The 25,574-nt window shown below is 43.1% G+C and overlaps 1 protein-coding gene across 3 annotated transcripts in view; it reads right to left on the bottom strand.

Moving 5' to 3' along the window:
• Positions 1 to 25,574, bottom strand: part of ACAP2 (ArfGAP with coiled-coil, ankyrin repeat and PH domains 2) — a gene marked incomplete at its 3' end in the record, with an annotated part of 105,360 nt that overhangs the window by 54,461 nt on the left and 25,325 nt on the right. For all 3 annotated transcript variants that reach the window (XM_080918656.1, XM_080918658.1, XM_080918657.1), the window contains exons 2-4: positions 13,999 to 14,056; positions 8,825 to 8,944; positions 7,812 to 7,865 (exon numbers count right to left, since the gene is read on the bottom strand). In XM_080918656.1, coding sequence (XP_080774782.1) covers positions 7,812 to 7,865; positions 8,825 to 8,944; positions 13,999 to 14,056 — 232 coding nt within the window. The remainder of the gene's footprint in view (positions 1 to 7,811; positions 7,866 to 8,824; positions 8,945 to 13,998; positions 14,057 to 25,574) is intronic.

Genomic DNA, 25,574 nt, shown 5'->3' with positions numbered 1-25,574 from the left:
GCCCTTGTCTTAGGTCACATTTGGAGAGTAATACACTCTATGTCATTAGGACACTCATGCAGCCCTGCAAAGAAGGAAGACAGCAGTGGTGACACACATCTTGAATACCAGCACTCAGGAGGGAGAAACAGGTGGAGCTCTGTGAGTTCCAGGCCAGCCTGGTCTACAGAGTGAGTCCAGGGCAGTCAAGGTTACACAGAGAAACCCTGTCTTGAAAAACCAAAAAGAGAGGTTCGGGAGGGTTGGGGGAAGGGTCCTAGGTGAAGAGCTTGGGCTCTGGCTAAGAGGTATATAATTAAAACACCTTAGAAGTGGACCTGTCAGTCCATGTGAGGACTTGAAATGACTAAGGTCCCAGCCCCAAGACTTAGGCAGTGTCCAGTGAAAGGCATCAAGCTATCAACACATAGCTAACCAAGTGAGTCTCTCTCTCCCAAACTCCTAACTCAGGAAACTACAAGATAATGGATGCTTGTTATCTAAGTTCAGGGTTAACTGAAATACAGTGATAGATGATCACCAACAAGTGAGTGTTATAAGAAGGGTGGCCTATTCATACGATGCAACATCACTGAGCAATAAGAAGCCAAGAATTATACACAGAGTATGACTGAGTCTCAAAATAACTGAGGCTGAAACTTACTAGATACCCACAATCAACCAGACTGCACATCAGGAACTGACTAGGAATGAGGGCTGAGGACAGAGAAGAAATTACAAAGAAGCAAAACAAAACTTTGGGAGCACAAAATATGTCAAAGCTTACCACAATTTGTAATTGTGCAGTATGTATACTATTTGCTGTGAAAAGTGAAAGTATACCTAAGGAAAAATGTATTTTGAAACTGTTACATGTCATCCACCCTCTAAAACACTGCACTCCCAAAATAAAAATGTATACACATTTGAATACCAAGAGAAGTATTTTAAGAAAGTCATTAGTTTCACTGTGCCTTTCTGAAGCATGGTATCATGATGTAGTCCAGGCTGGTTGGAGATAAACTGTGTTGCCTGGGCTGCCTTCAAGCATGCAGTCTTCCTGCCTCAGCCTCCCAGGCAGGCACCACTGCATGTGGCTAGACTAGGTATTTGCATCTCCTCCTTTACAGTGAGGACAAAGCTGCCAATGCACAGGCAACTGAATAAAAGCTGCCTCCTAGGCCGATGCCAAGGCATACAATTACCCAACAAGCTTTCCTAAGGCTCTGCTGCTGTACAGAGCTGCTTCTATCAGGCTAGAGGTTCGTCTAATCCTGATCGCTAATCTATGCCTGCTGAGGTCTGCATCTCTTCTCATATGCTAAAAGTAAACCGCTACAATCGCCACCAAGACAAAGCTAAGGCTCACTTCCATGTCTACAGAGTTAACACTTTTGCTATGAGCAACCGTTCACAACAAATAACCAATAAAGGTTTCCTACTGACCACAGGCCATCTCACTAAAGCACAGAGCAGAACACAGGCCTTGAGAAAGAGCTCACACTCAAGCTGCTCCCCTTTGGGCGTGCGCTCATTAAAGCACCATTCTCTCTGCTGTACTTAGATGAAAGCTGAGATACGCATCGCAGATGGCAGACAAACCACTTCAGAAAGTCATCAGGGGAAAGCAAAACAAGAGAGACACCAAGACAGACATGGCTGCAGATCCACCGGCCCTGCTTTCCACTCCTGTCGTTATTTAGGGGTCAGTGACTGAGACAACGTGTTGTACAATCTTTATGATTCCTATTATCCAGGGACCACACCACTCCTACCTGATGAGCGGACACACAATCATTATTGCCCTTTCCAGAACCGAGTCAGGGCAGAGTAACGGCTTCTGACCCTGCAGGAGGATCACTGAAGCTTTTCAGCGATCTCATTGGGCCCGTAACAAAGAGATAAAAAGCCAGCTTAAAGAGTTTATTTTGACTCCATCATGGCAGGAGAGGCACGGCAGTGGAGAGGACACAGCTGTGCCAGCAGGAGGTGAGACAGTCGGTCACACTGCATCTGCAGTCAGGAAGCAGAAAAACCTAAACCATGGTGCTCAGCTCCATCTTCCCTCTTCCCTTTGTATCATTCCTGGACCCCAGCCCGTGGGTGGTGCTGTCCACACTCAAGGTAGATCTTCACTCCTTAATGAACCCACCCTCACAGACACGCCCACAGGAGTGTCTACTTTGTGACTATAGGGACTGTGGACGACACAAGCACACCACTCTTAACTGTAACATCCCACCTCTAGCTTCCTAATTCATCTACCTTCCAATCTCCTCAGACTTACCAGATCCAATGCTGTTCAAAAGCCCAATGTCACTCATAAAGACTCAGAGCATGTCTTAACTTTGAGGCATAAAATAAACAAGTTAACTATTTCTAATATGTAATGAGGCAAAGTAAGCGCTCTCACTGAAAACGGAGAAACTGGGGACCTGGCAAGGATCAGACCAAAACCCAGTTGGGGAAGCATAAAATTCTGCAGCTCCGTGTCCAAACAACCTTTCGGGTTCTGACGGCCTTGGGCAGCCTACTCGTACAGCTCTCTCTCAGGTTGGCTCCATCTGATAAACCAGCGTCCTGACATCTCCAGCCTCTGGGGGTCTCCACTATAACTCAGGGTTCATTTTCAAAGGGCTTCCTTGCATGGACTCCAACCTTGCTTCAGCAGTTTTCTAGAATCTTCAAAGATGCCACAACCCCAAAACTGGCACCGTATGGACACCGCTGGCAGGCTCTGATGTAGTCAGGTGCCTCTACCACATCCCAACTTCCATGTACCTTGGTGGCTGAACATGGAGAAACAAACACTTCCCTAGAAGGTTGTTTCCATGCAAGGAAAGCCTTCCCCAGCATTCTCAGCTCTTTCACATGCTGTGCGGTGTCTTTCATGGTGGGGTCTCACTAAGGCTCTTCAGCTATTGTCCTTGTAAATGTCAGGATGCCCTTAACCAGGCTAATCTAACAATCACAGGGCTTTCTCCACACTCAGCTTGTCCAGGGCTTTAAATCTGCCACATTCCTCACCAAAGCAACTGTTTTTCACACTCTTCCATTCTATCTGTGAACTTAGATGAGAGCAATGAGCAGGAACCACAGCACAGCCCGAAAGCTCTGCTGCCTTCAAATGTCTGCCTCCAATCCAGTTAGGCTTTGCTCTTTGACTCGGTCACACTTCTCAGGACTTGGGCAGAGAATAAATACACTGCTCTACAGAATGTAACACGAATGGCTTCTAGCTCAATTCCCAAGACTCCTGAGGAGGGTTGGGGGAGGCTACAGATTAGAATGGGCAGAAGATGTAGAAAACGTGGAAACCTGTGATTCTCTGAACAGCCTTCAGCGTCCATGCTCCTAGCAGTACTCTGAAGCTTGCAGGGCTTCTGTAGGCTACAGTTCTGTTGCTCCCACAACCCTCCTGCAAACCAGGTCTAAAACCTACCAACCACATGGACAGGCTTATCACAGCAACAGTCCTGTGCCTTAGAACCAATTGTCTGTCATAGTAACTTTTCTCACCCCAGTGACTAAGGTGACGGAGGAAGGATGGGTTTATATTCTGCCACAGCCGGAGGCAAGCCACAGCAATGAGAGTGGCTCTCGCAGGTGGCAGGGCTGTGAGGCACATTGGTGACTGAAAAGCAGAGAGCAGATGCTGGTGCTCACTTTGCTTTTGCCTCTTTATTTGTCCGTGGGGAGACACACCTACATTCAGGGTGTGCCCTCCTTCCTTGGTTAAATCTAGAAATGCCTTTACAGCCTCCAACGAACTTGACTCAAAGCCCAATCAATTGACAATGAAGATTCAGTACAAGTCTCAGCTGGCAAACATTTATTTTTTCTGCTTCCTCTGCCCCTGCTAATCTGTCTACAGACCTTTTCTGCCCCAATGGCTCTCTACTGGGTTAGGTATTAAAACAAAATTGCTAGCAGAAATCAAATTGGACACACCTGAAATTCCAGCATCTGAAAGGCTGAGACAGAAGGGCATGAGTTCTAGGCCAGCCTGACCTGCCTGATAGCTCACCAAACATCTCAGACTTACTAGGAATGCAAAATCACTGCCCAGCCGGCAGCAGCACACCTGTGAGTAGACAGGAAGCAGAAGTAGTTAGATCACAAACGCAGGGCAGCCTGAGAATGTAGTGAGCTCTGAGCCAGCCTAGACTATCTGAGACCCTGTCAGGAAAAAAAGGGGAGGGAAAATGAGATTTGAGAGGAGAGAAAGGAGGAAGGAGGAAAAGGGAAAGAAGAAGGAGAGAAGCAGGGAAAAAGAGGGGTGGGAGAGAGGATCAAAATCCATATTTACTAAAGGATACAGATAATTTGTTTCTACAGTTACTGCAGAAAAGGATGACTTAAGGTAATTTACAGAAAAAAAGAGGAAAGACAGAAAGACAGACAGACAGACCAGCACATATTTCTGGATTCCTTGTCCTTGACCGTAATTAGGCTGGTTTACAAAACTGGCTCATATCTGACTGCGCTGAGGAGATTCTGCCAACAGCAGCTAAATCACTGACTCGTGTCCACCTGCTCAGAAAGTAGCCTGTGGTGGGTTACTCGGGCCCAGAAAGAGGCAAACAAGAGGTCCACAGGAGCGGAAGTCAGCACACTTCCTCTGGAAAGGGCTATGGGGTAAGGAGAGCTTTACTCATGGGATAGCCACTGACCATCACAGGCGTGAAAACACTCAAAGAAATGAGTAAAGGTGTGTCCCAATAAAATTTCAAATGGAAATAAATAAAAAATAAAAGCAAAGAACTAAATCTGGACAGTGAGCCATAGTGGGTTCTAAGAGTGACTTTCAAACTGGCTGCTTGCCTCTCTGCTGACACATATCTGGAATTGGGGCTGAGACTCTACAGGTCCAACAGGTTTACAGGTGGTAGTAGCGGGGAGGCTGATGTTCCTGGGTCATATCTGAACTCAGAGACTCTTGGCAGCATGCACAGGTCCAAGCCAGATGGGATCCCAACAATAAATAAGAGGGGGAAGTAAACACTCACTCCCCTCACTAGCCAAGAAGCTAGCTCCAACTGACAACCACTTGCAAAGAGAAAATTAGTTTTCTCCAATGGATTCTCACTGGGTGTACAAAGCTTACTTGTGAGCAGGCCCCATGCCCAGCAGTTGAGGGCCAACAGAAAACAAACTCATTGGTATTCCTGTAGATTTTTCATCTTGGGCATTTTTTTTATCTTTGTGGTCTTTTTCTTGTATGTTTTATGGTTTCTAATTGTGTGTGTGTGTGTGTGTGTGTGTGTGTGTGTGTGTGTGTGTGTGTGTACAGGTGCACATGCTTGCACTTTATGCTTCTTTAATTTATATAGTTTTCCTTGCTTGTCTTTGCCTTTTTGTTTTCTAAAGAGAGAAAGAGAAGGTGAGGGGTCGGGAAGATGGGAAGCTAGGGAGGATTTGGGAAGAGATGAGGGAGAGGAACCATGATTAGAATATGCTGCATAGGAAAAAAATATTTCCAATTTAAAAATAAGAAGAATCAGGATCTCAAATTTCACTAGTGATTCTCAAAACTGCCCTATGTCAGAATCGCCTAGAGTGCTGTAAAGTGATCTAAGAGTTCTGACGTGGGTGTCATAAATAAATGTCAGACAGTTTACTACAGGAAGTTTCCCAACATACTAAACACCATATATTAAGGTTTAAAACTGTGATCAGCTGTGTACCAACAGCCACCAACAATTCTCCCACATCTTCAGAAGCATGTCATCATGCAACCAAGAGTTATATTTAACTCTTATTTGAATTTGACATAACTGTGAAACTTGCTTTGATCAAAAGATTGTAGCCCAAGGGGAAGCAACGTGACTTCTAGACCATGGTCTTAAGAAATAAGGGGTGTTAGACACCCAGCCACCTCCAGCCAGTCTTAGCACCAGACACACTGACAAACTACCAGGCAGAACCCAGAGCTAAGGCCAGAGGGCCACCTCACATCCTGCCCAATAAACACGAGTACGTGTTTCAAAGCTGCCAAGTACTGGAGTGGATGTCAAATGCTGTAATTTACACACAAGACATTGATGGTTATGCTTTATAAACATTTGGAAAGCTGTAGACCACTTGATACAACTGCAGTTTCTAGCTGCTGGATTCTAATCAGATGCTATGGGATGACTTTCTCTGCTTTTCAAGTCAAGAGGAACTAGTCTTTTGGCAAAGCTATAAGCCTCATCTCTTTGTGTCTCCATTTTTAACTATCCAAAACTATCCAGGATTTTGGTCCTAACTCAGGACTACTGTTCTCATTATTTCTCGAATCATCTCTAACAACGATGTAATCAGCATGATTACACTGTGCTAGGTGATTCTGTACAGTAAACTGATCTTTATATCAGCTGTTGCCTGTTGGTATTTTTAACTGGCTTGTGGTGATAACTAATCAAAGCCTTTCCTGACAAAATTTTTGTTCCTACTTTTAGTTATTGAAAAAGTTATGTATCCAAATGGAGCTAACAGCACATATTTAACTTTTTAGAAAGAGTATAGGTCTACAAAGACTCAAAATCTCTTTTTAAAAATCCACTTTCTAACCATACACATAAGTAACACTACACCAAAGTGAGCTAATATTTTGCTTTATTTATTAATTAATTTTATATATCAATATAATTTATTTAAAATATCATACACCGTATGCACAGCCACACAAAAACTACCCCTAACCTCTAAACCTTACAGCATGCATTTGTGGGTTTCAAATCTAAGCAGATCTAGCTCACCACTGATTCTTGCACATTGAACAGTTTCTCATTAATTACACCCAAAAGACACATAAAGTAGTTCAAAATTATCTCCCTCAACCTAAAACTTTTTATCTCAAAAAGCTGTTAGATAAACCGATGGTAATAATGACTCATAACACTTAAATATAAGTGATTATTTCCCACCAAAAACATGTCTGTAAATATATATAAATACATATGCCATTAAGTTTCTGCATCATAAGAAACAATCTCCTTCCAGGAGACTGGACACACCAGAATAAGCAACCACTTATGTGATTACTAACTACAAGCTAAGGCCAAAATAACTCTTAGGACTGCAGAAATTACAGTATGAAATCAGACTATGTCATGATGTTTTCAGGATCTAGAGAAACAGCTTGGTGGTTAAGAGCACTGGCTGCCTCTCTAGAAGACCCAGGTTTGATTCCCAGCACCCACACAGTGATTTACAACCATCTGTAACTCCAGTCCTAGGCGAATCAATGCTTTCTTCTGACCTTTGTAGGTACCAGGCATGCACATACATGAAGGCAAACCACTAGTACACATAAAATACACATAAAAACAAATACATCTTTTTTAAGGTAGAAGATTGTACCTGCCAGGTTTTTTTTAAGAAGCTAACTACAACTAAATATAAATATCAATCTATAACTTCAGCTGTAATATAACCAGTCCAACCCTCACCTCACCCCCCAAAAATGACACAGACTCAAAGTGGGAAAATAAATTTAATGGGTATTATTTTATGATATTAAGTTTATTATGGAAGACAGAGTATCATTTTATTCAGTGGAGTAACCACTGGTAAACTCTCCATAAAATGAATAACCTGTTCAGGAAATAACCCTCCACCCATGGCTCAAACAAGCAATGCTAATTAAACTCAGTGGAGAAAAGGTTTATTAAACTAGAACTGAAAATAAAGCAAAAATCCCTTTTCTTGTACCCTGCCACCCACACATATGGCATATTTTATATCCATCCCAACATAAAACCAATCATGTCATCAAATGAGCCATCTCTGAAGACTGATGCTTGAGTTGCCACCAGTGCCAGTATCCCCCACTCACATATACTTACCGTGTGGAAATTGATCATTTCCTGAAGACTGTCAGAAAACTTGGTCAAACTTGTCTATAAAAAAAGACACCAAAGGAAAAGAAAATCATGTAACAGCTACTAAAGTAAGTCACAAAAATATTATGTTAGCATTTCTGACAGGAAAATCAAATTATCCTGTAAACAGTAACATTTATTTGTAAGGACAATCTCAATGTCTCACTGGACATGCTCTGAGGGCTCATGCCTGCTACAAGTCTACATGTGACAACATGTATAGACCTAGAAACATCAAAGCGTTAGTACTGCCCCATCCACAGTGTGTATAACCCTAAAAGTTTGTCAGCATCAACAGTGTGCCCTCAAGCAACAATGGCCAGATAATCATCAGAGCATACCTGCTACTTCACTATTGAGTTTTCATCATGGAAAAAAAATTAGACACTAAGGAATACAGAAAGGGATCCAAGCTAATCCAGGACAACAGGCTAAGCACACATACATACCAAGCATACAGTTGGGTCCTGTTCTTAGCATGCTAACACTCTGTTCACTACACAATCAACTACCGCTGACCCGTTTATGTTCTTAACCACTAGCAGCTACATCAGCTCACCTATCTGAATGTAAACTTGAATACTGTAAAGCAAGATTAGGGCAGTGGTGTTAACTATGCACCCAACAAACCAAACCAAACCAAAGTACAGCTACCTTAAAAACCAGAACTATAGGCCAGGCGGTGGTGGCACCACACCTTTAAATCCCAACTCTCAGGAGGCTCGCAGCTCTGTGAGTTCAAGACCAGGCCAATCTACAGATCAAGTTCCAGAACAGCCAAGGCTACACAGAGAAGCCCTGTCTCAAAGCAATCAATCAAAACAAAACAACAAGAACTGTAAAATATGGCTCCAAAGAATGGCAGCCCTTCTGCTGGGGCATTGTTTGCTGTAACCATTAGTAAGGTTAAATGAGCGGACAGTCACATGCTGTTCTTTTGCACCCATCTCTGTCCCTGTTATTTTAGTGATACCAACCTCAACCACAGCATCATTGCTAGAATACTGGGCCAGGTCTCGAATCCCATTCATGAACTGTTTATTTGCGACACAGAAGGCCTTGCCAGTATCAATCATCGCGATGCAAAGTTTCACAAGCTGAAAAAGAAAAAGAGAGATTAGAAGGGGTTGGTCTTGTACTGCCTTCGCTGAAGAAGGGTTAGCCTTTGAGATGGCCTATTTAAGACAAATTACATTTCATCAAAAACTAGAAATTATTGGAAGAAAATTTCTTTTGCTTTACATAATAAATGCACAGGAAGAGTTATACCAAAAAGTCAACCTTTTAGGACGCAGATGCTGTCTGACTATACACCATCTTTTTATCAAATCAAATTTAAATCCATAATTTAAGCTCATAAGTATTTATTAAATCTCCTAGAACAGGAGTCAGGATGGAGCTCAGCAGGAGAGCACTTGTCCACATGAAAAGTCCTAACTTCAGTTTCTGGAGCACACACAAAACTACATCGCAGAAAAAAGGAAGGGTAAGTGGGCAGCAGTCTAGAGACGAGGTAACTAGATGTTTAACTGGGGAATGCTGGGGTAAAGGTACATGAACGAAAATCATAGGTTAGTCATGCTGTTTAGTAGGCACCATCAGACATGTCTGAGCCAATTACACAACCTCTACTGGAAACTACTGGAAAAAAGCATTTCTTCCCCAGTGCCTGTTTTGGGTGTTGAATAAAAGCCACTGAGCCTCACCAGCCTCTCCGGCTTCTCCCTCATTTATGCCTTCATTGTGATACCATCCCAAGCAATACAACCAAGTACACAGAGCTAGGGGTGTAGCTTTGCTGTAGAGGCTACCAAGCAAGCCACAGGTTCAAATCCAATCCCTAGCACCAAAAACAAAGACAGCGCTACCATAGGTAACAGATAACAGCATCTAAAACATAGGGGGAAATCAGATTTTTAAAAATACTAATGTTTTTATTGACATGGAAATCCTTTTTTGTATACTTAGAAAATGTCTGCAAGAATGCATTAAAAACTAGGTCAGAGTGCTTCCCTAGCAAAAGAATCAGTCGGTAAACAATTTGAACCGGGTACACCGCTTTTGCCTTTGAATTGCGTTCCATGTAGGTAATGTTACTCAACAAATTAAATATCTGACATAATTAAATTAAAGGAGAGGCTAATACACAGTATAGCATGATTAAAACAGGATTTTCAGATCCATCTACTCAGATTCAAATCCTAAAACCCCCTAAGAGGGTCTAGGTGACCTTAACAAATGTGCATTTCTTTATCTGTGTTAACACAGACAAACAGTAATGGAATGAGCGTACAAGAAGCTTCTATCCAGAGAGACCACATAAAATCCCCTCGGCAAAGCAACTCCAGGCGCACAGTCACTGCTGAGCGCGTCTGCCTCCCATGGGCAGGCTTCCTCACTGGTACTTGTCTCTCTTTTGCTTTACAGGAAACAAAGAGGTGGCAGACAAGGGAAAGCAGAGAGAGGGTTTGCACAGAAAGGGGTATTTTTATTACTACAAAAGAACGGGTTGCTTCTAGATTAGGAAGGAGAAATAAAAACATCCCCACCTAGCAGAGTGAAGAGCACCATACCAGTCTTGTGAAGCGATCAGCCACACAGGACCACGGTGGGGGTGAGAGACCTGTGATCCTGAAGGAACTGCATCTAGCATTTCAGGGCCCTGCAGCCTTACCAAACACACACTGGACCTTCATGGTACAGATTCACACAAGGGGAATCCTACTGGGCGTGGTGGTGCCTGTAGCATCGCTCTAAGAGGCTGAGGCAGGAGAATCACTAGCATGGAGGTTGGAAACCAGCATAGACAACAAAATGAGACTCTCGTCTTGATAATTAAAACGTATAAGCATGCTTACATTTTACTTTTACTTAGGTAAAAGCAGCCAGTCTTAAGTGGCTAACTGATACAAGATCCCATTTATAAAACGTATTCAGAAGAGACAATCCACAGAGACAGAAATTAGTTTAGGATACTTAGGATAGAAGAAACTTTGCAGCAGCACCAGGTTCCTCTTTGGGGAAGAGGGAAATATCTTGGAATTAGACCAAGGTAATGAGATCCAACACTGTGACTACACTAAAAACCATTCTTAAATTCATTCTTTACATTAGGTGAATCTTATTTCAATAAAAAAATCATACACGCCCCCAAAGTACAATGAAATCAATTTTAAAATGATCTACAAAGGAGGATAGGGATGAAGGTATTTGCAGCTAAACAGACATCCTGTGTTCCTGCAGGACAGCTGCTACCATCAGTGACATGTACAATGCCCCCCATCTTGTCCCTCCAAAACTAAAATAAATTTAAAACACTGCCACCCACCTTGCCCCAAGCCCATTCTTGTCCTGGCCTATGTGAGACTGGGTGTGGGCCCCACAGTAAATGTCTGTGGCTGTGCCAGGCTGCACATCTGGCCTGCCCTAGATCCGGATTTTCTGACCCAAAGTCTTAGTGCTTAAGGCATTAAGAAAATGGCCTGAACTGTTTACAGAGTTTGTCTGAAAGCATGCAACCTAACAATGATGATCACCAAACACCTTCTCTCAGGTAGACAGTTTTTCAGTTACCTATTGATTGCCTTCATTCTGATAGATGTGAAGAGGTCCTGAACTACATGTGCTTGTTACCCAGTTTTCAGATGAACTCTGTACTCAGCAGTGTGATGTCTAGTTAAAAATAATGGTCAAAGTACGAGATCAGATGGAACTGCCCACTGGAAACACTCAGGATGATAATAGTGACTATATCATAGTAACAGGGACTATGACAGTCCTTCCAGTGACACAGTAGAAGAAACTCTCCTTCCCAAGGTCAGGACAGCAAGTCACCAACAACTGTGCTTGGGGTTCAAAAAGAAATTTTTAAAGAGCTGAGGAATGAGGAGAATCCACGCAGGCTCTGGAATCCAAAGATCTGGGGTCTCGGATGACTCAAGCCTTTTAACATTTAATATAAAATGAGTGAGGAGAAAAGCGGACAGACTCCAGGCTGGACAACAGAGGCCACTGGCAGCTTCTGAGTGAATATTTGCTTTAGGGTCACCATCAGGAGCAAACTTTGTCAGGCACATGGTAAGACGTTTTCTAATAATGCAGACTGAAAAGTATGTAAGATTGCACACAGCAGACAGGCCATTTGTGAAATGTGTACAAAAGGTTTCCCACCCAGGTCCACCTAAAAGAAAAGGAAACTGTCCACACAGTAAGGTGGTAAGGAAGTCACTTATCTGTACCCCTGAACTAAAGAAACACAAAAGGGTTCATAGCATGTATGACAGAGTCTTCAAACACACATCTCACCTCAAAGACCATGCACCAAGAACCTTGCACATGATAGAATGCCTTGAGTCATTCTCCACCACCTCTGTTAGAGAGACAGACCCTTATTTTCCCTGGTTTAAAAACTAGGAAACCAAGGCCCAGAAATGTTGAGGAGTTTGCCCAAAACTATGTAATTTAGTTTCATGATAGTCTCCTGCAAAACCAGGCAGCTCTAGGCTGTGTGCTCTCAAGCTCAAGGCTCTGCTACAAAATAAAAATTATAATATTGTAGTAGTTTAAAAGTGCACTCAAGAAATGATGGAAGACAGGAAAGAAAGAAAAAAGTCAGAAGTTTGGTGGAAATTGAGCTGACATTCAAAGGTGTCTACTACACAGACAGGCAATAGAAGCCAAGCGACCCCAGTACAGACACAGCAGACACAGGGGTCGGATTGAGGTGGCAATGGTGAGACACTGTGGTGTGGCAAACATGAGAACAGAGGGGACAAACAGGCCATGAACGGCAGCACTCTGACAGCCCGGTTCACAGGCCAGAACACCACTGCTGCCAGCGTGCAATGTATCAAGTTAAACATGAACAAGTCATCAAGCCACATTCAGTTGTCACTGCGTGACTTGTCATGGTGCTACAAGCAGAACTTGTCCTGTATAATGTGAGCATCCTTCATGCTGCCACCGAAAATAATCCCCATCCCCCGTGTTCTGCTCTCTGGTACCCCAACTCCAAGGCAAAAAGACAAAGACAATGGCTTAAAAACTTAAACAGCTACACTTATTTTATAAGGACTCAAGAGCTTAACCCAAAGAAAATAACTATGGATCTTTGAGAAAAGAGAAAGGTAAGGGTCAGAGAGAAATATTTTAAATGCCATTTCCCTACATTCTGGGTCTCTTTGGTTAAGAAAGTCTCTAGAATTCCAATACTTTGATAAAATGCGACCAAAAGATCCCAAGATGATGCCTATGTATGCTAAGGTCACAGTGATACCTTTCAACTGTACAGTATAGGAAATCACTGTCAGGAGAGGTGTGTTAACCAATGCCTGTCTCTAGGACTCTGGAGAGATGTCACCAAACAGCAGTTACAAAGGAAAATCTGAATAGATGGGTCAGTCATGTATTCCTCGTTCTGATGCTTCTGCCTGGCACACAGCCCACAATGCCTCATGGACACACATCCAAAAACCATCATCAGTAACAACAGAGAGGATAGAAACCAACGTACGTTTACTATTACATAAAATTTCAATTGTGTAACTATTAAGTGCTTTAAGAGGGACTGGAGAGATGGCTCAGTGGTTAAAGTACTGAGTGCTCTTCCAGAGGTCCAGAGTTCAATTCCCAGCAACCCCATGGTGGCTCACAACCAGCTGTACTGATGCCCTCTTCTGGTGTGTCTGAAGACAGCTGCAGTGTACATATAATTATATATATATATATATATAATTAATCTTTTTTAAAAAGTGCTTTAAGCATTTCTGGAATTAGCTAAAAAGTGGAATGAACATTTTAAATTTTATTTGCATTTGAACCTGGCCACACTGAAACTTACACAAGGATTGTCCAGGTTATATATGAAATCCATTAAGTATCGGAGAAGATGGAGAAGACACGAACACACTTCTAACAATATAAAGGAAGCTGTAAGAGGTTCTGAAATGAGGCACGGATACCAGTGTTGACATTTCATCTTTGAGCAGGCAAGCTACTTGATGTCCCCAGCCTTCATTTCCTCATGCAGCAGGCCGGGTGACAGTGCCTCTCCTCACAGAGACCCTAAGTAAACCAACTAGTGTTGTGGGCACTAACTGCTTATTGTGAGAAATACGAGTTAATATTCTTAAGACTCCAACGTAAAGTTTACCTTGTCGAGTTTCAGTTCCAGCTCAGCAACATCTCCTTCCACTTCTTCCAAAGCAGCCCTGGAGAATTGGATAGAAAGCAAGTTAGTTTATCTCTTTAAAAGTATACTTTACTCTTAAAAAACAGATTTTCATTCTCAGTGAGAATACACACATGAATGGTTCAAAGTTGTCCTTTATGTGAAATCATCAGGCTGGCTTTAACATTCACGTGTAAGCACACAGAGCTAAGTGGGGATGCACACAGTCACCAGAGTGCCCACGGAAGCCAGAGGCGGCAGATGCCCTGGAGCTGGATTGAATCAGGTGAGTCCTGGCGCAATGTGGGGAACTGAATCAGGATCTGCAAGTGGTCTTAATGCCAAGCCATCCTGCTAGTACAATTCAAATTAGTAACAGTATTCTCAATTATTGTGTTTTTTTTTTTAAAAAAATAGATTAAGAGTATGTAAGCAAGAGCATAAAATACAGAAAGAACACCAATCAAATAAAATCATCCAAAAGCCTAATTTAAAAAAACAAAAAGAGTAGCAGTGTTTAGTAGTTGAGCCGTAAGTGACTCTGATCTGTAGACACAAAGACGACAAAGTATATGCAACCAGAGCCAGGAACTAGCAACCAACGGGGCTTCCACTATGAGAAATAAAAATAACGGCCATTTATCTCCCGTCAATATAATTTTAATACAGAAAACTGCAAAGGTTAAAGGACACAAAAAGAAGAAATGGAGCAGTAAGCCAGAGGCTCGTATAGCACCGAGAAAACAACCATCGTGCCACAGGCTGCATCGAACCCCGGAAACGCCTGTAACAAAACAGCTCCACTACTAAGACATGTAACACACCTTAAGTTACATCCTGAGTTACCTACGCTCTGTGCATACTGCACCAGGATCAACCCCTCAGGTGTACGGATATGCACTGCGCTACTGAGCACCAACCACAGCTCCACACCGTTTGTTCTAAACCTACTTGATGCTCTAGCAATTTTCCAATAGTTATTTTAAGAACTACCCAAAACTTGTTTTAATTGGATAGTAATGAAAGACTACCTTCCTAGTCTCACTGCACTAAACAACCTTATTTCCTACTCCTGCTACCTGGATGACCTCTGAATACACACTTTACTGGCTCCATTGAGGACACACATTTTTAAAGCTTTTAATGTAAATTATTCATTACGCATATGCTTCCGGAGCATGGAAGGCGGCACACACGTCACAGATGCAGGGTACTTCTTCCTGACAGCTGACCACTGCCTTCCAGTGGGGTTCACGCCACGCACTGATCCCGCAGCCTAGAAAACAGAATCCTCACCCTCACCCCAAACACCATTTAAACTCACTTCACACCTGAAAACAGGTTCTCTGTGAGGATGCTGCAATTGAAAACCAAGATGTACAATAGTCAGCACAGCACAGGTATGACGGTGCCTTTTCCGTGGGGGAGAGAGCACTTGTCTCCGTGAGATCACAAGGCATACAGCCAGGTATTCAGGGCGCAGGGTGGGAGTCCTAAGGCAAACTGGGCAACACCTCATCTCAAAATAAAAACACATCTTACTGACAGGAGAAAGTGTGCAAGAGATTAAATTACTACACTGAGAGAGAAGAGAGTCACACAACAGGATAACATAAGCCTGAACTTAGGAGGGGGAAAAAGCCAAAACATAAAGTCACATTTCTCCCACAGCTTAAAATTTAATGTTCAAAAAAAAAGAATCAGGGGACCGGAGGCAGGGCAGCAGGTAACGAAGTTGCTTTGTAAGCATGAGCTCCCGAGTCTGACCCCCAGCGCCCACATGAAAATGCCTGGGTGAGGCTGTGCACGTGTAGTCCCAGCACTGAGGGGTGAAGACAGGTGCTAGGACTCTGGCCAGCCAGAGAAAGCCCGTCTCTAAGGAGGAGGATGTCCTGCAGTCTACACACACACCTACAAACATGCACAGACACACATGAACAAAACTCATGCATGCCATGCTCACACATACACATGAACAAACACTAATACATGTACGTGCCCATATACACAAGTACACATGACCAAATATACATGTACACATATGTTCCCACACAAGAGGCCAAACACACATGCTACCACACACATGAATACAGACATGTACATATTCTCTACATACATGAACAAACATGAACATACACACATGCTCTCAGGCATTTGTTTGGTTTCTGTTTGTTTATTTTGGTTTCCTGAGACAGAGTTTGTCTGTATATCCCTGACGTCCTAGACCTCACTCTGTAGCCCAGGCTGGCCTCAAACTCAGATCTGCCTAGCTCTGCCTCCTAAATGCTGGGATTAAAGGTGTGCACCTCCACTGTCCAGCCTCGCACACACTTTTTGTAGCTCAGGGATAGAATGCTGTTTACTAGGAAGTGCAGCTAAAAACCCTGGGCTCCATCCCAAGCACAGAGTTAAAAGAAATCTAAGCACATTTTTTTCAAAAGGCCACTCAGCCTAATAATGAAAGAAAATATAAGACTAAGCATAAAAATAAACAAAATTAAGTAATAAGGACCACTGATAGATGGATGGTTGTTTTCTCTCCACCCCCCTGCTCCCCCCTCTCATTTTAATGTTTGGGAAGCATTTCAAGTTCAATGTCAGCCTGGCTACTGGTTTTCAAAGGCAAGGCAGCACCACCACCCTTCACTTTCGGCAATATCCTTCCAATGGATTAGCCGAACTAGGTCATACAATTATGCAATAAAAATGCAGGAACAAGATATTCAGGATCACTATAAGCACACAAATGCCCTCCAGCAATTAAAAGCAGACTGGAGAGTCCAAGTCTTGACTACCTGCTATGGAGTCATAGAGTAACAATAAATATTCAAAACTTCAGACTGGGCTGGCTGAGATGTAGCTCACTAGTAAAGTACTTGTGAGCAAGGCCCTGGATGTGAGCCCAACAACATACACAAAAAGTTGCACATTCATTATGTGCATGAATGCATATAATGTAGAGATTTGAAACTTAACATTTGAAGGTCTGTTTCATAAAATGGCTCTGTTCCAAGAAACTATATGCACAGAGAATAAGAATTTTATACTCGAACTGCTGTGTGTGTGTCATGGTTAAATATAATCCCTAGCCAACTTCCTCTTTCAGCTCAACAGCCTTTTCCAACTTGAGCAATACTGGACTATTCTTTACAAAGAACGAACAATGGCCAGATCCAGGACAGCTCACTGATCCAAAGGCAGCCAACCCTGTGACTAATGGCCAAAAGAGTGACAAAAAGTCCCTACAGCAAGCCACAGCTCCCCATGACAGTGAGCATAAACCCTGGAAAGATATTTCCTAAAAGAAATCTCTCATTAAATCATTTTTATCATGAATGGCTACTTACTTACCTGGTAAAGTTCAGATCTGTTCTATTTCCTCTCTGTGAGCCTTTATATGGAGGGACACAGAAATGGAGTTTATATGACCTTGACCTTATATCTTACTAGCTATATGAACAAATTATCATGTTTCCATTTCATCTACACAATGCAGATAACAAGGTCTCCTAGAGAAAGTATGACTAATTTTGAAGACTTTAAAAACTGGAGCGAAGTGTCAGGCACTTGGCAACAGATGCTGCTGCCGCCTGCCCTCCAGTGCAGAGAACACAGCCAAGGTCTTCTAAGCCTGATTCCAACCCAGGCCAGAGGACTAGGGATGGCAGCAGGGTGCTAAAAAGCTTTCTTGGTTCCCAGAGTTGTCCTCTCAGAGCCTGTGTAAACACAGGAAAAACCACTCTGAGATCAGAACAAAAGCAAGCCAAGTCTTTAACACAAGAGTTCATCCCCAGGCACTACAAAATAACAGAAGTTGCCTTGTTACTTTGTTAAGTCTCAATGAATGGAATTAAAAGTTCTGCCTTCCCCAATTATCTTAGAAATATTATAGTTACTCCTATTTCCCTTAAACTACAACCAACCAAACTTGCAGGCTCCAAGGAAAAACTTTAAAATGAAGAAAAACAGAGAATGAATAAAACTGAGAGGCAAATCTTCACTGTTCCTGTCAATTAATAAGAATCCCTACAAAATATGTGAAGCTTCTCAGGCCTCGGTCTCATCACCCATCCAAGGAGAGGCTGGGACTGCACACAGCCACAGTATTGCTTTAAAATCAACAGCCTATTATAACAGCATTCTAAACAAACCAGAAACCTAAATTTGATTCTGGTTTTCCCAACCAAGACTTTCTTTAGGCTCTTGCTTGTGAATTAGTTAAAAACAAACAAACAAACAAACAAACACAATTTATAAATTATGACGTCTTTTCTGTACAAACACCTTCATTCTCCCTCAGAGTTTCCTCTGTGTACATAACATCGAAATATGAAAATGGCAGAATTTTTCAAAGCTGTTTCAACAACATTTTAGAAGGAAAAGTTATATATTTTATACAGATTACAGAAAATCCTTCCATTCTCCCCAAATAAAAGTAACTGTGCAGAAGAAAGGGTTATAACTTAAGAGCTCCTTCTCTCTCAGCCTGCCTGTCAGTATCATCACAGTAAAATGACAGGGGACCGGAAGGAATGCAACCAAACCTCCAACAGGCCAAAACCCCGGGCTCAAGTACAGCTAGTGTGGTCAGATAAGACCATAGTCTCAAATCATTACACAAACATCATCCACTCTGTAAATCTCAACTCACAAGCCAGAAAACATACAAATAGCCAAGCAGTGTGGACGCCCACTGGGGAGGCAAAGGCTTTGAGGCCAACCTGGTCTAGAGTGAGTTCCAGGACAGCCATGGCTACAGAGAAACTGTCATGAAAAAAAAAAAAAAATGAGAGGGGGGGGGATATGAATATGAAAGAAAGGAAGGGAAGGAGAGGGAGGGAAGAGAAGGAGGAAAGGGAGGCCAAAGCCTAAGCTTGTTTTTACTACGTAGTCTGCTCTATTCTGCACAGTGAGGCTGGGCAGAGAACTGCACACAAAGGCTACAGACACACCTGGCATATCCTCTACATGGCGGACAGCAGCCATGTCCTGTAAGGTTTATCACGTGCAAAGGCAAATATTGTCTATTGATAGGACACCAACTTAAAGAAATACTAGAAACATTAATCAGGTATGAAAGCATCTTATTTTCCCCTCATAAAATTCAACACACTAGTTCAGAAAGCTATCTGGATGCATTCCTCCGCCCCTAACAGCCTGTATTTCCTGTTTAGGGAGTTAGTGAATTCAAGCAGGGGAGATGCCAGGATAATTACCGTGGGAGCTAATGTGACACCACAGAAGGCCCACCCCTTATACTAGGATCAATAGTCAGCAGTAACAACTGCTAACCCGTCCTTTAAACCCTTCAGGGTTTGAAATGAATAAAGGCAAGCCATTCTAAAGAGAGGAGGGGGTTTAAAGGCAACACACATGTATAGGCTACATAAAGTAGCCTTCAACTGTGCCCAGAAAACAAAAGTGGAAAGATTCTTTTGTCTTAAAATCACACGGGCATACGTGCACACACGCATGGAGGCAGATTCTCTTCAGAAGAAACGTTTAAAGTTAACGTTTTATGGGGTACAGACCTACACAGAGACTTCTCAACTGAGGAATATTGAATGGCTGAGAAGCACCTAAAGAAATGCTCAACATCCCTGGTCATCAGGGAAATGCAAATCAAAACAACCCTGAGATTCTACCTCACACCAGTCAGAATGGCTAAGATCAAAAACTCAGGTGACAGCAGATGCTGTTGAGGATGTGGAGAAAAAGAAACACTCCTCCACTGTTGGGATTGTAAACTGGTACAACCACTCTGGAAATCAGTCTGGCAGTTCCTCAGAAAATTAGACATAGTGCTACCTGAGGACCCAGCTATATCACTCCTGGGCATATACCCAAAAGTAGCTCCAACATCTAACAAGGACACCTGCTCAACAATGTTCACAGCAGCCTTATTTATAATAGTCAGAAGCTGGAAAGAACCCAGATGTCCTTCAACAGAGGAATGAATACAGAAATTGTTGTACATATACACAATGGAGTACTACTCAGCTATTAAAAACAAGTTCATGAAATTCCTAGGCAGATGGAGGGAACTAGAAAATATCATCCTGAGTGATGTAACCCAGTCACAAAAGAGCACTCATTGTATGCACTCACTTATAAGCAGATACTAACCCCTCTACCCCACCCCCACCAAAAAAAAAAAAAAAAGCTTGGAATACCCAAGAAACCATCCACAGAATTTATGAAGCTCAAAAGAAGGAAGACCAGAATGTAGATGACTCAGTCCTTCTTAGAAGGGAGAACAAAACAGGGGAGGAAATACAAGGTCAAATAGAGGAGCAGGGACTGAAGAAAAGATCTACAGAGACTGCCTCACCTGGAGAACCACCCCATATGCAGCCACCAAACCCAAGCACTATTGCTGATGCCAAGAAGTGTTTACTGGCAGAAACCAGATATGGATGTCTCCTCAGAGGCTCTCCCAGAGATAAATAAATACACATGAGGATGCTTGCAGCTAAACATCAGACTGAACATGGGGACCCCAACAAAAGAGCTAGAGAAAGGACTGAAGGAGCTGAAAGATTTGCAACCTCATGAGAAGAACAACATCATCAACCAGCCAAGGAAATGAGGTGGAGAGGGTGATTGGGAGAGGGAGCGCCTTCATGGAAGCAAGTTGAGGAGGAGGAGGGAAGGGGGGGGGGGGATAACGTTTGAAATGTAAATACAGAGAATATCCAATAAAATTGAAAAAAAAAAGTTAACATTCTACAAGGTCACTCTACTCCCAAGAATTACTCTATCAGTGCTGTGGAGCCTGATAGAAAAATTACCAGATTTGGGGAACTGTATAAAGAGATAAAATCAAATTTACCCAAGCTAAACTCCAGTGCTTGCATTGTTCCTGGGGGGTGTTCATCAATAGCTTTAGAGATAAGAACACGCTAAACATCATGGTTTATAAAAGGCAAAGAAGGTATTAGGTGTGGGAAGGATGCTGTGGCTGATGAGAGACTATCAGGCTGACTTAGCAACTGAAGGAAGAGAGAGAACAGAATCCAAGGAAGAAGAGAGCAAGATGGGGGACTCCTAGATTGGGGCTGAGATGAGAAAGTGTTCCAGCTTTCACAGCATAACCCAAATAACCTTGTCAAGATAATGGCTAATGAGAACACAGGACCCACCCCCCCTGAAACCACAGCAGGTTAGAGAAGCACAAACTCAGTCTTTCAGGGTTCTGCCCTAGACACGGTACCACTTTACAATCTCAGCTACAACCTTCCAGGTTCCCCCTCGAACAAAGCAGACCCATATCAATACCTAAAACCAATTAAAACCTAAACCAAGAACTGAAATAAATCTTAGAAGATTGTTGGATGACAAAACCTTTTAGTGAAACTAAAGTAGCGCACTAGCAAAGTCTATTTTCAGTACTGGTCCCTATGAAGAGCCTGCAGTCTTACACAACTTAGAACATGGACATAGACTAGCACATGTGTAAGAGTCTAATAGGTGAGCTTTGAAGGCAATTTCAAACTACAAACAACCTAAGACAGTAACATTCATGAAGCCATGACTCGGGTCAAACCACGTACTGCTCAGTTGCCCACGTCTACTGTGGAGGCTCACGCCAACTAGAACTCCAGTTTCAGGGGGTCCAATGGCCTCTTCGGACTCCTTGGGAACCTGCGCTCACACCTGCCCTTTCCCAGACACACAGTTACACAATTTTAAAAATGAATAAAGTCCTACCTGTGTTCACTTCGGACACAGAGCCTGCTAGTCAATATCATTAGGTTTCAAACCAGGGACAAATAGCTGAGGTCCCTATTTAACATCAAAGAGGACCTGGCCACTGGGTTCTCTCAGCATCCCTCAGTCCCCATCTGTTACAGGCCCCTCCTGGCTGGCATACCCATGACCTCTTCAACCTCGGGGTTGGGCTGCCCTCCCCTAAACAATCTGACCATTTTGATTACCTGGTCTTTTTATCTACTCTCTTTTGGGGCCTCCTGATTGCTATAAAGGTTCCCCTCTCTTTCCTCTCCCTTTCTCCTCCCCCCTCTCTCCACTTGGCCCAACTCGGGCTCGTGTCCACTCTGGACTCTCCCAAATGTCATTGCCTCTGGCTTACTCTCCATTTTATCTACAATAAACAACGTTCTCCTCCACTATACCTAGGAGAGTTCCCTTGTGTGATGGAGATGTGAGAAAAGATGTATAGGCACAGAGACGGTACCAACAGACTTGAGATCACACACCAAGGCTAACCCTTGGCACCCCTTGATGTTAAAAGCCAGAAGTTTAGGATGGGCATGGTGGACAGCTGCAACCCAATCCTGAAGGCAGGGAGGCAGAGAGATTACAAGCTAGGCGTCCTGAACTGCACAGCCAACTCCATTGGGAGTTCAAAGGTAAGATAGTAAGATCTATGGAACTGAAGGTTAAGAGGGGGAAAGGGAGGGTAACTGACAATGACAACAGAAAAGCCAAGATATATGGTACAGAAATGGGAAAAAAAAAAAAAAAAAAAAAAAAAAAAAAAAAGCTAATCAAGGGAGCAGCCAAGCAACCCCACACAAGGCTGCTCACAGTCACAGGGAGGAACACAATTTTTTGTTGTTTAATTTCAGTTTCCATTTCATTGGTAAAATGTAGAAACGTTGATACCATTTGATTTATTTCAGAAGTTACTCCCCAAAATGTTACTCATAGCTGGATTGAGAAAATATTTGGGAAATGTGGCAATGTGGTGTACATAAGTATTCCACATTATAGGTCTACTGGGGATCCTAAGGGATTTGCCTTTGTGGAGTTTGAAACAAAAGAGCAAGCAGCAAAAGCCACTGAGGTACATACTTCTGTGGGACCCTGAAAAGACACAAGATTAGCAAGAATAACTGAATTTTGCAGTTGTTTCAGTTTCTGAACAACCCACCAGAAGAAGCACCTAGAAAGCCAGGCTTATTCCCCAAGATAGTGAAAAACAAGCCCATCCCTTCCTTACGAGTAGCTGGTGAGTGCTTACTTAGATTGGCCAAGTAAATAATAAACCCATGACTGCAATAATAACTATGATGTTGTTACAGAAGAGAAGAAAGAGGAAAAAGAAGAAGGGCAGAATAAAGAAGGAAGGGGGTGTGCAGGCTAAAGAGTTAGTTGTGGACAGCAGCAGCTCAGGCGTCAGGAAAGTTGTGAAGAGTCCAAGGACTGCCTCTGAGGGCTCAGAGGCAGAAGCCCCAGAAGCTCCAAAGCAACCTGCAAAGAAAAAGAAAAAGCGGGCCAAGGTTGAAACATCTAGCTTACCTGAAGCAAGGGCAGGGAAGAGGGAGAGGAGCAGTGCCGAGGGCGAAGACTGCCTTCCCCCAAGGCCGAAAGCAAAGAAATGGGCTCAGAAGGATGGTGTTGGCCAAGCCACCTAGGTCTCCAATGAGTGAGAACAGAGGTACCACAGCAGTGGGGATTACACAAAGGTTTTTAGCTACTTCACAACATTGGTCTTATGGAAATCTCTTTTTCTTTCTAGACTTAGAATTCTGCTCTACTGAAGAGGAGAAGGAGCCGGGAGACAGAAAAGGTGACTCACTCTCAAAAGTGAAGAGGAAGCATGAGAAGAAACATAGGAGAGACATAAAATGGGTGAGGAGGTCATTGCACTGAGAGTGCTGTCCAAGTAAGTACCCATTCTCCAAGGCCACTGACCCAGTTCCTGAGGGGTTGTTTGTTAAGACAGGTTTCTCTATATAGTCTTAGTTGTCCTGGAACTATGTAGACCAGGCTGGCCTTAAACTACCTACCTGCTGAGATTGAAGGCACAGACCACTCTCAGCCTAGATAGGTTTTAAGATGATTTTTAAAATAGCTTTGCCAGGAACAGTGGCAAATGTCTTTAATCCCAGCACTGGGGAAGCAGAGGCAGGCAGCTCTCCGAGTTCATGGTCAGCCTGGTCTACAGAGTGAGGTACAGGATAGCCAGGGCTACACAAAGGAAGCCTACCTCAAAAAGCAAAAAGAAAAGAAACAGAAAGAGAGGGAGGGGAGAGAGAGAGAGAGAGAGAGAATGGACAAAACAAGGAAGAAAAAAGCAGGTTTCAATATTGAAAACATTTAGAGAATGATATTCTGGTAAATCAAAAATATACTTGTGAGGTGAGATTAAAGTTTTTAAGAAAACCTAGGGATTAAATTATAGGCAGCCCATGAAACTACAATGAGAATAAGCCAGGTGTGGCAGCACATGAAGAAGGCGGACGACTTCGAGTCTGAGGCCGGCCTAGACTACACACTGTGTGTGTGTGTGTGTGTGTGTGTGTGTGTGTGTGTGTGTGTGTGTGTGTGTGTGTGTGTGTGTGGCCAGCCTAGACTACACACTGTGTGTGTGTGTGTGTGTGTGTGTGTGTGGCCAGCCTAGACTACACACTGTGTGTGTGTGTGTGTGGCCAGCCTAGACTACACACTGTGTGTGTGTGTGTGTGTGTGTGTGTGTGTGTGTGTGTGTGTGTGGCCAGCCTAGACTACACACAGATTAATTATGTACATATGTGTGTGTATTTTATTTTCTCAATACCATACAATCACACTAACTATATTGCTGGAGTCAAGAATACTTGTGACCCATAAGATAAAACATTTCTGTTTAACATAATTCACAGAGAAAAATGTAAACCACTACATATGCTTTTAAAGACTACTGTCTGGGTTCATCTTACTGGCCAACCAAGTCCTGAAGAAGATGGAGAAGATGGCTGTGTGGCCAGGCAAGTGGGTGAATGGCTCTGCTGGAGTTAAGGTCTGACCTACACACAGACTAACCACAAAGTAGCATTGCTTCTGCACCAAATACTAGATTTACAGGAAGATGTGAACTACCATGTGCAGCCACAGTCTTGATTTCGTAAGTAAAAAACATTCATCAGCTTATTAGAAACTATGGTCACATTTAAAAGTAAATATTTCTCAAGAGAACGGGAAGACAAACCATGGTCAGAGAAAAAATATTTACAAAGACGTATTTGGTAAAGGCCTGTTTGATCTAGGGTTACAGCTGCCTAGCGTGCTCAAGGCCAAGTGCAATCAATCCCTAGACCCCAGCAACGTGCCATAATCAGACCAGAACACTGCAGCACCGATGGGGCAGGACACGGAGCGGCACAGAGCTCATCCACAGCAGCGCAAGGACAAAAGTGCAGTTTCTAAGGGAATCAAGCAAGATCACACAGCCCTGCAACAGCCACACAATCAAAGTGCCAAACAGCAAGGCAGCCATGATGTCTTTCACTGGGTGAATGGAAAAAGTGTGGAATACCTACCCAGGCAGTGGGCTATGATTCACACTAAAAAGAAATGAGCTACCAAGTCATAAAAACACGTGAGCCAGGCCTGGCGGCACAGTCCTAAAATCTTAACTACTTGGTGGCAAAGGCAACAAGAGCATAAATTCAAATACTGCTTGGGCTACAAAGCAAGTTCAAGACCAAAATGATTCAGTCAGTGAAACCCTCTATCAAAAGACAAAGTCAAAGGAGGGCTGAGGATCAGCTGAGAGAACCTGCCTAGCACACGCAGGGCCATAGGTCCAAACTCACGGCCATCACCCAAAA

Source organism: Micromys minutus (assembly GCF_963924665.1).
Source record: "Micromys minutus genome assembly, chromosome: 7".
NCBI classification, from domain to species: Eukaryota; Metazoa; Chordata; class Mammalia; order Rodentia; family Muridae; genus Micromys; species Micromys minutus.
This window is presented reverse-complemented; position numbering and strand designations above follow the sequence as displayed.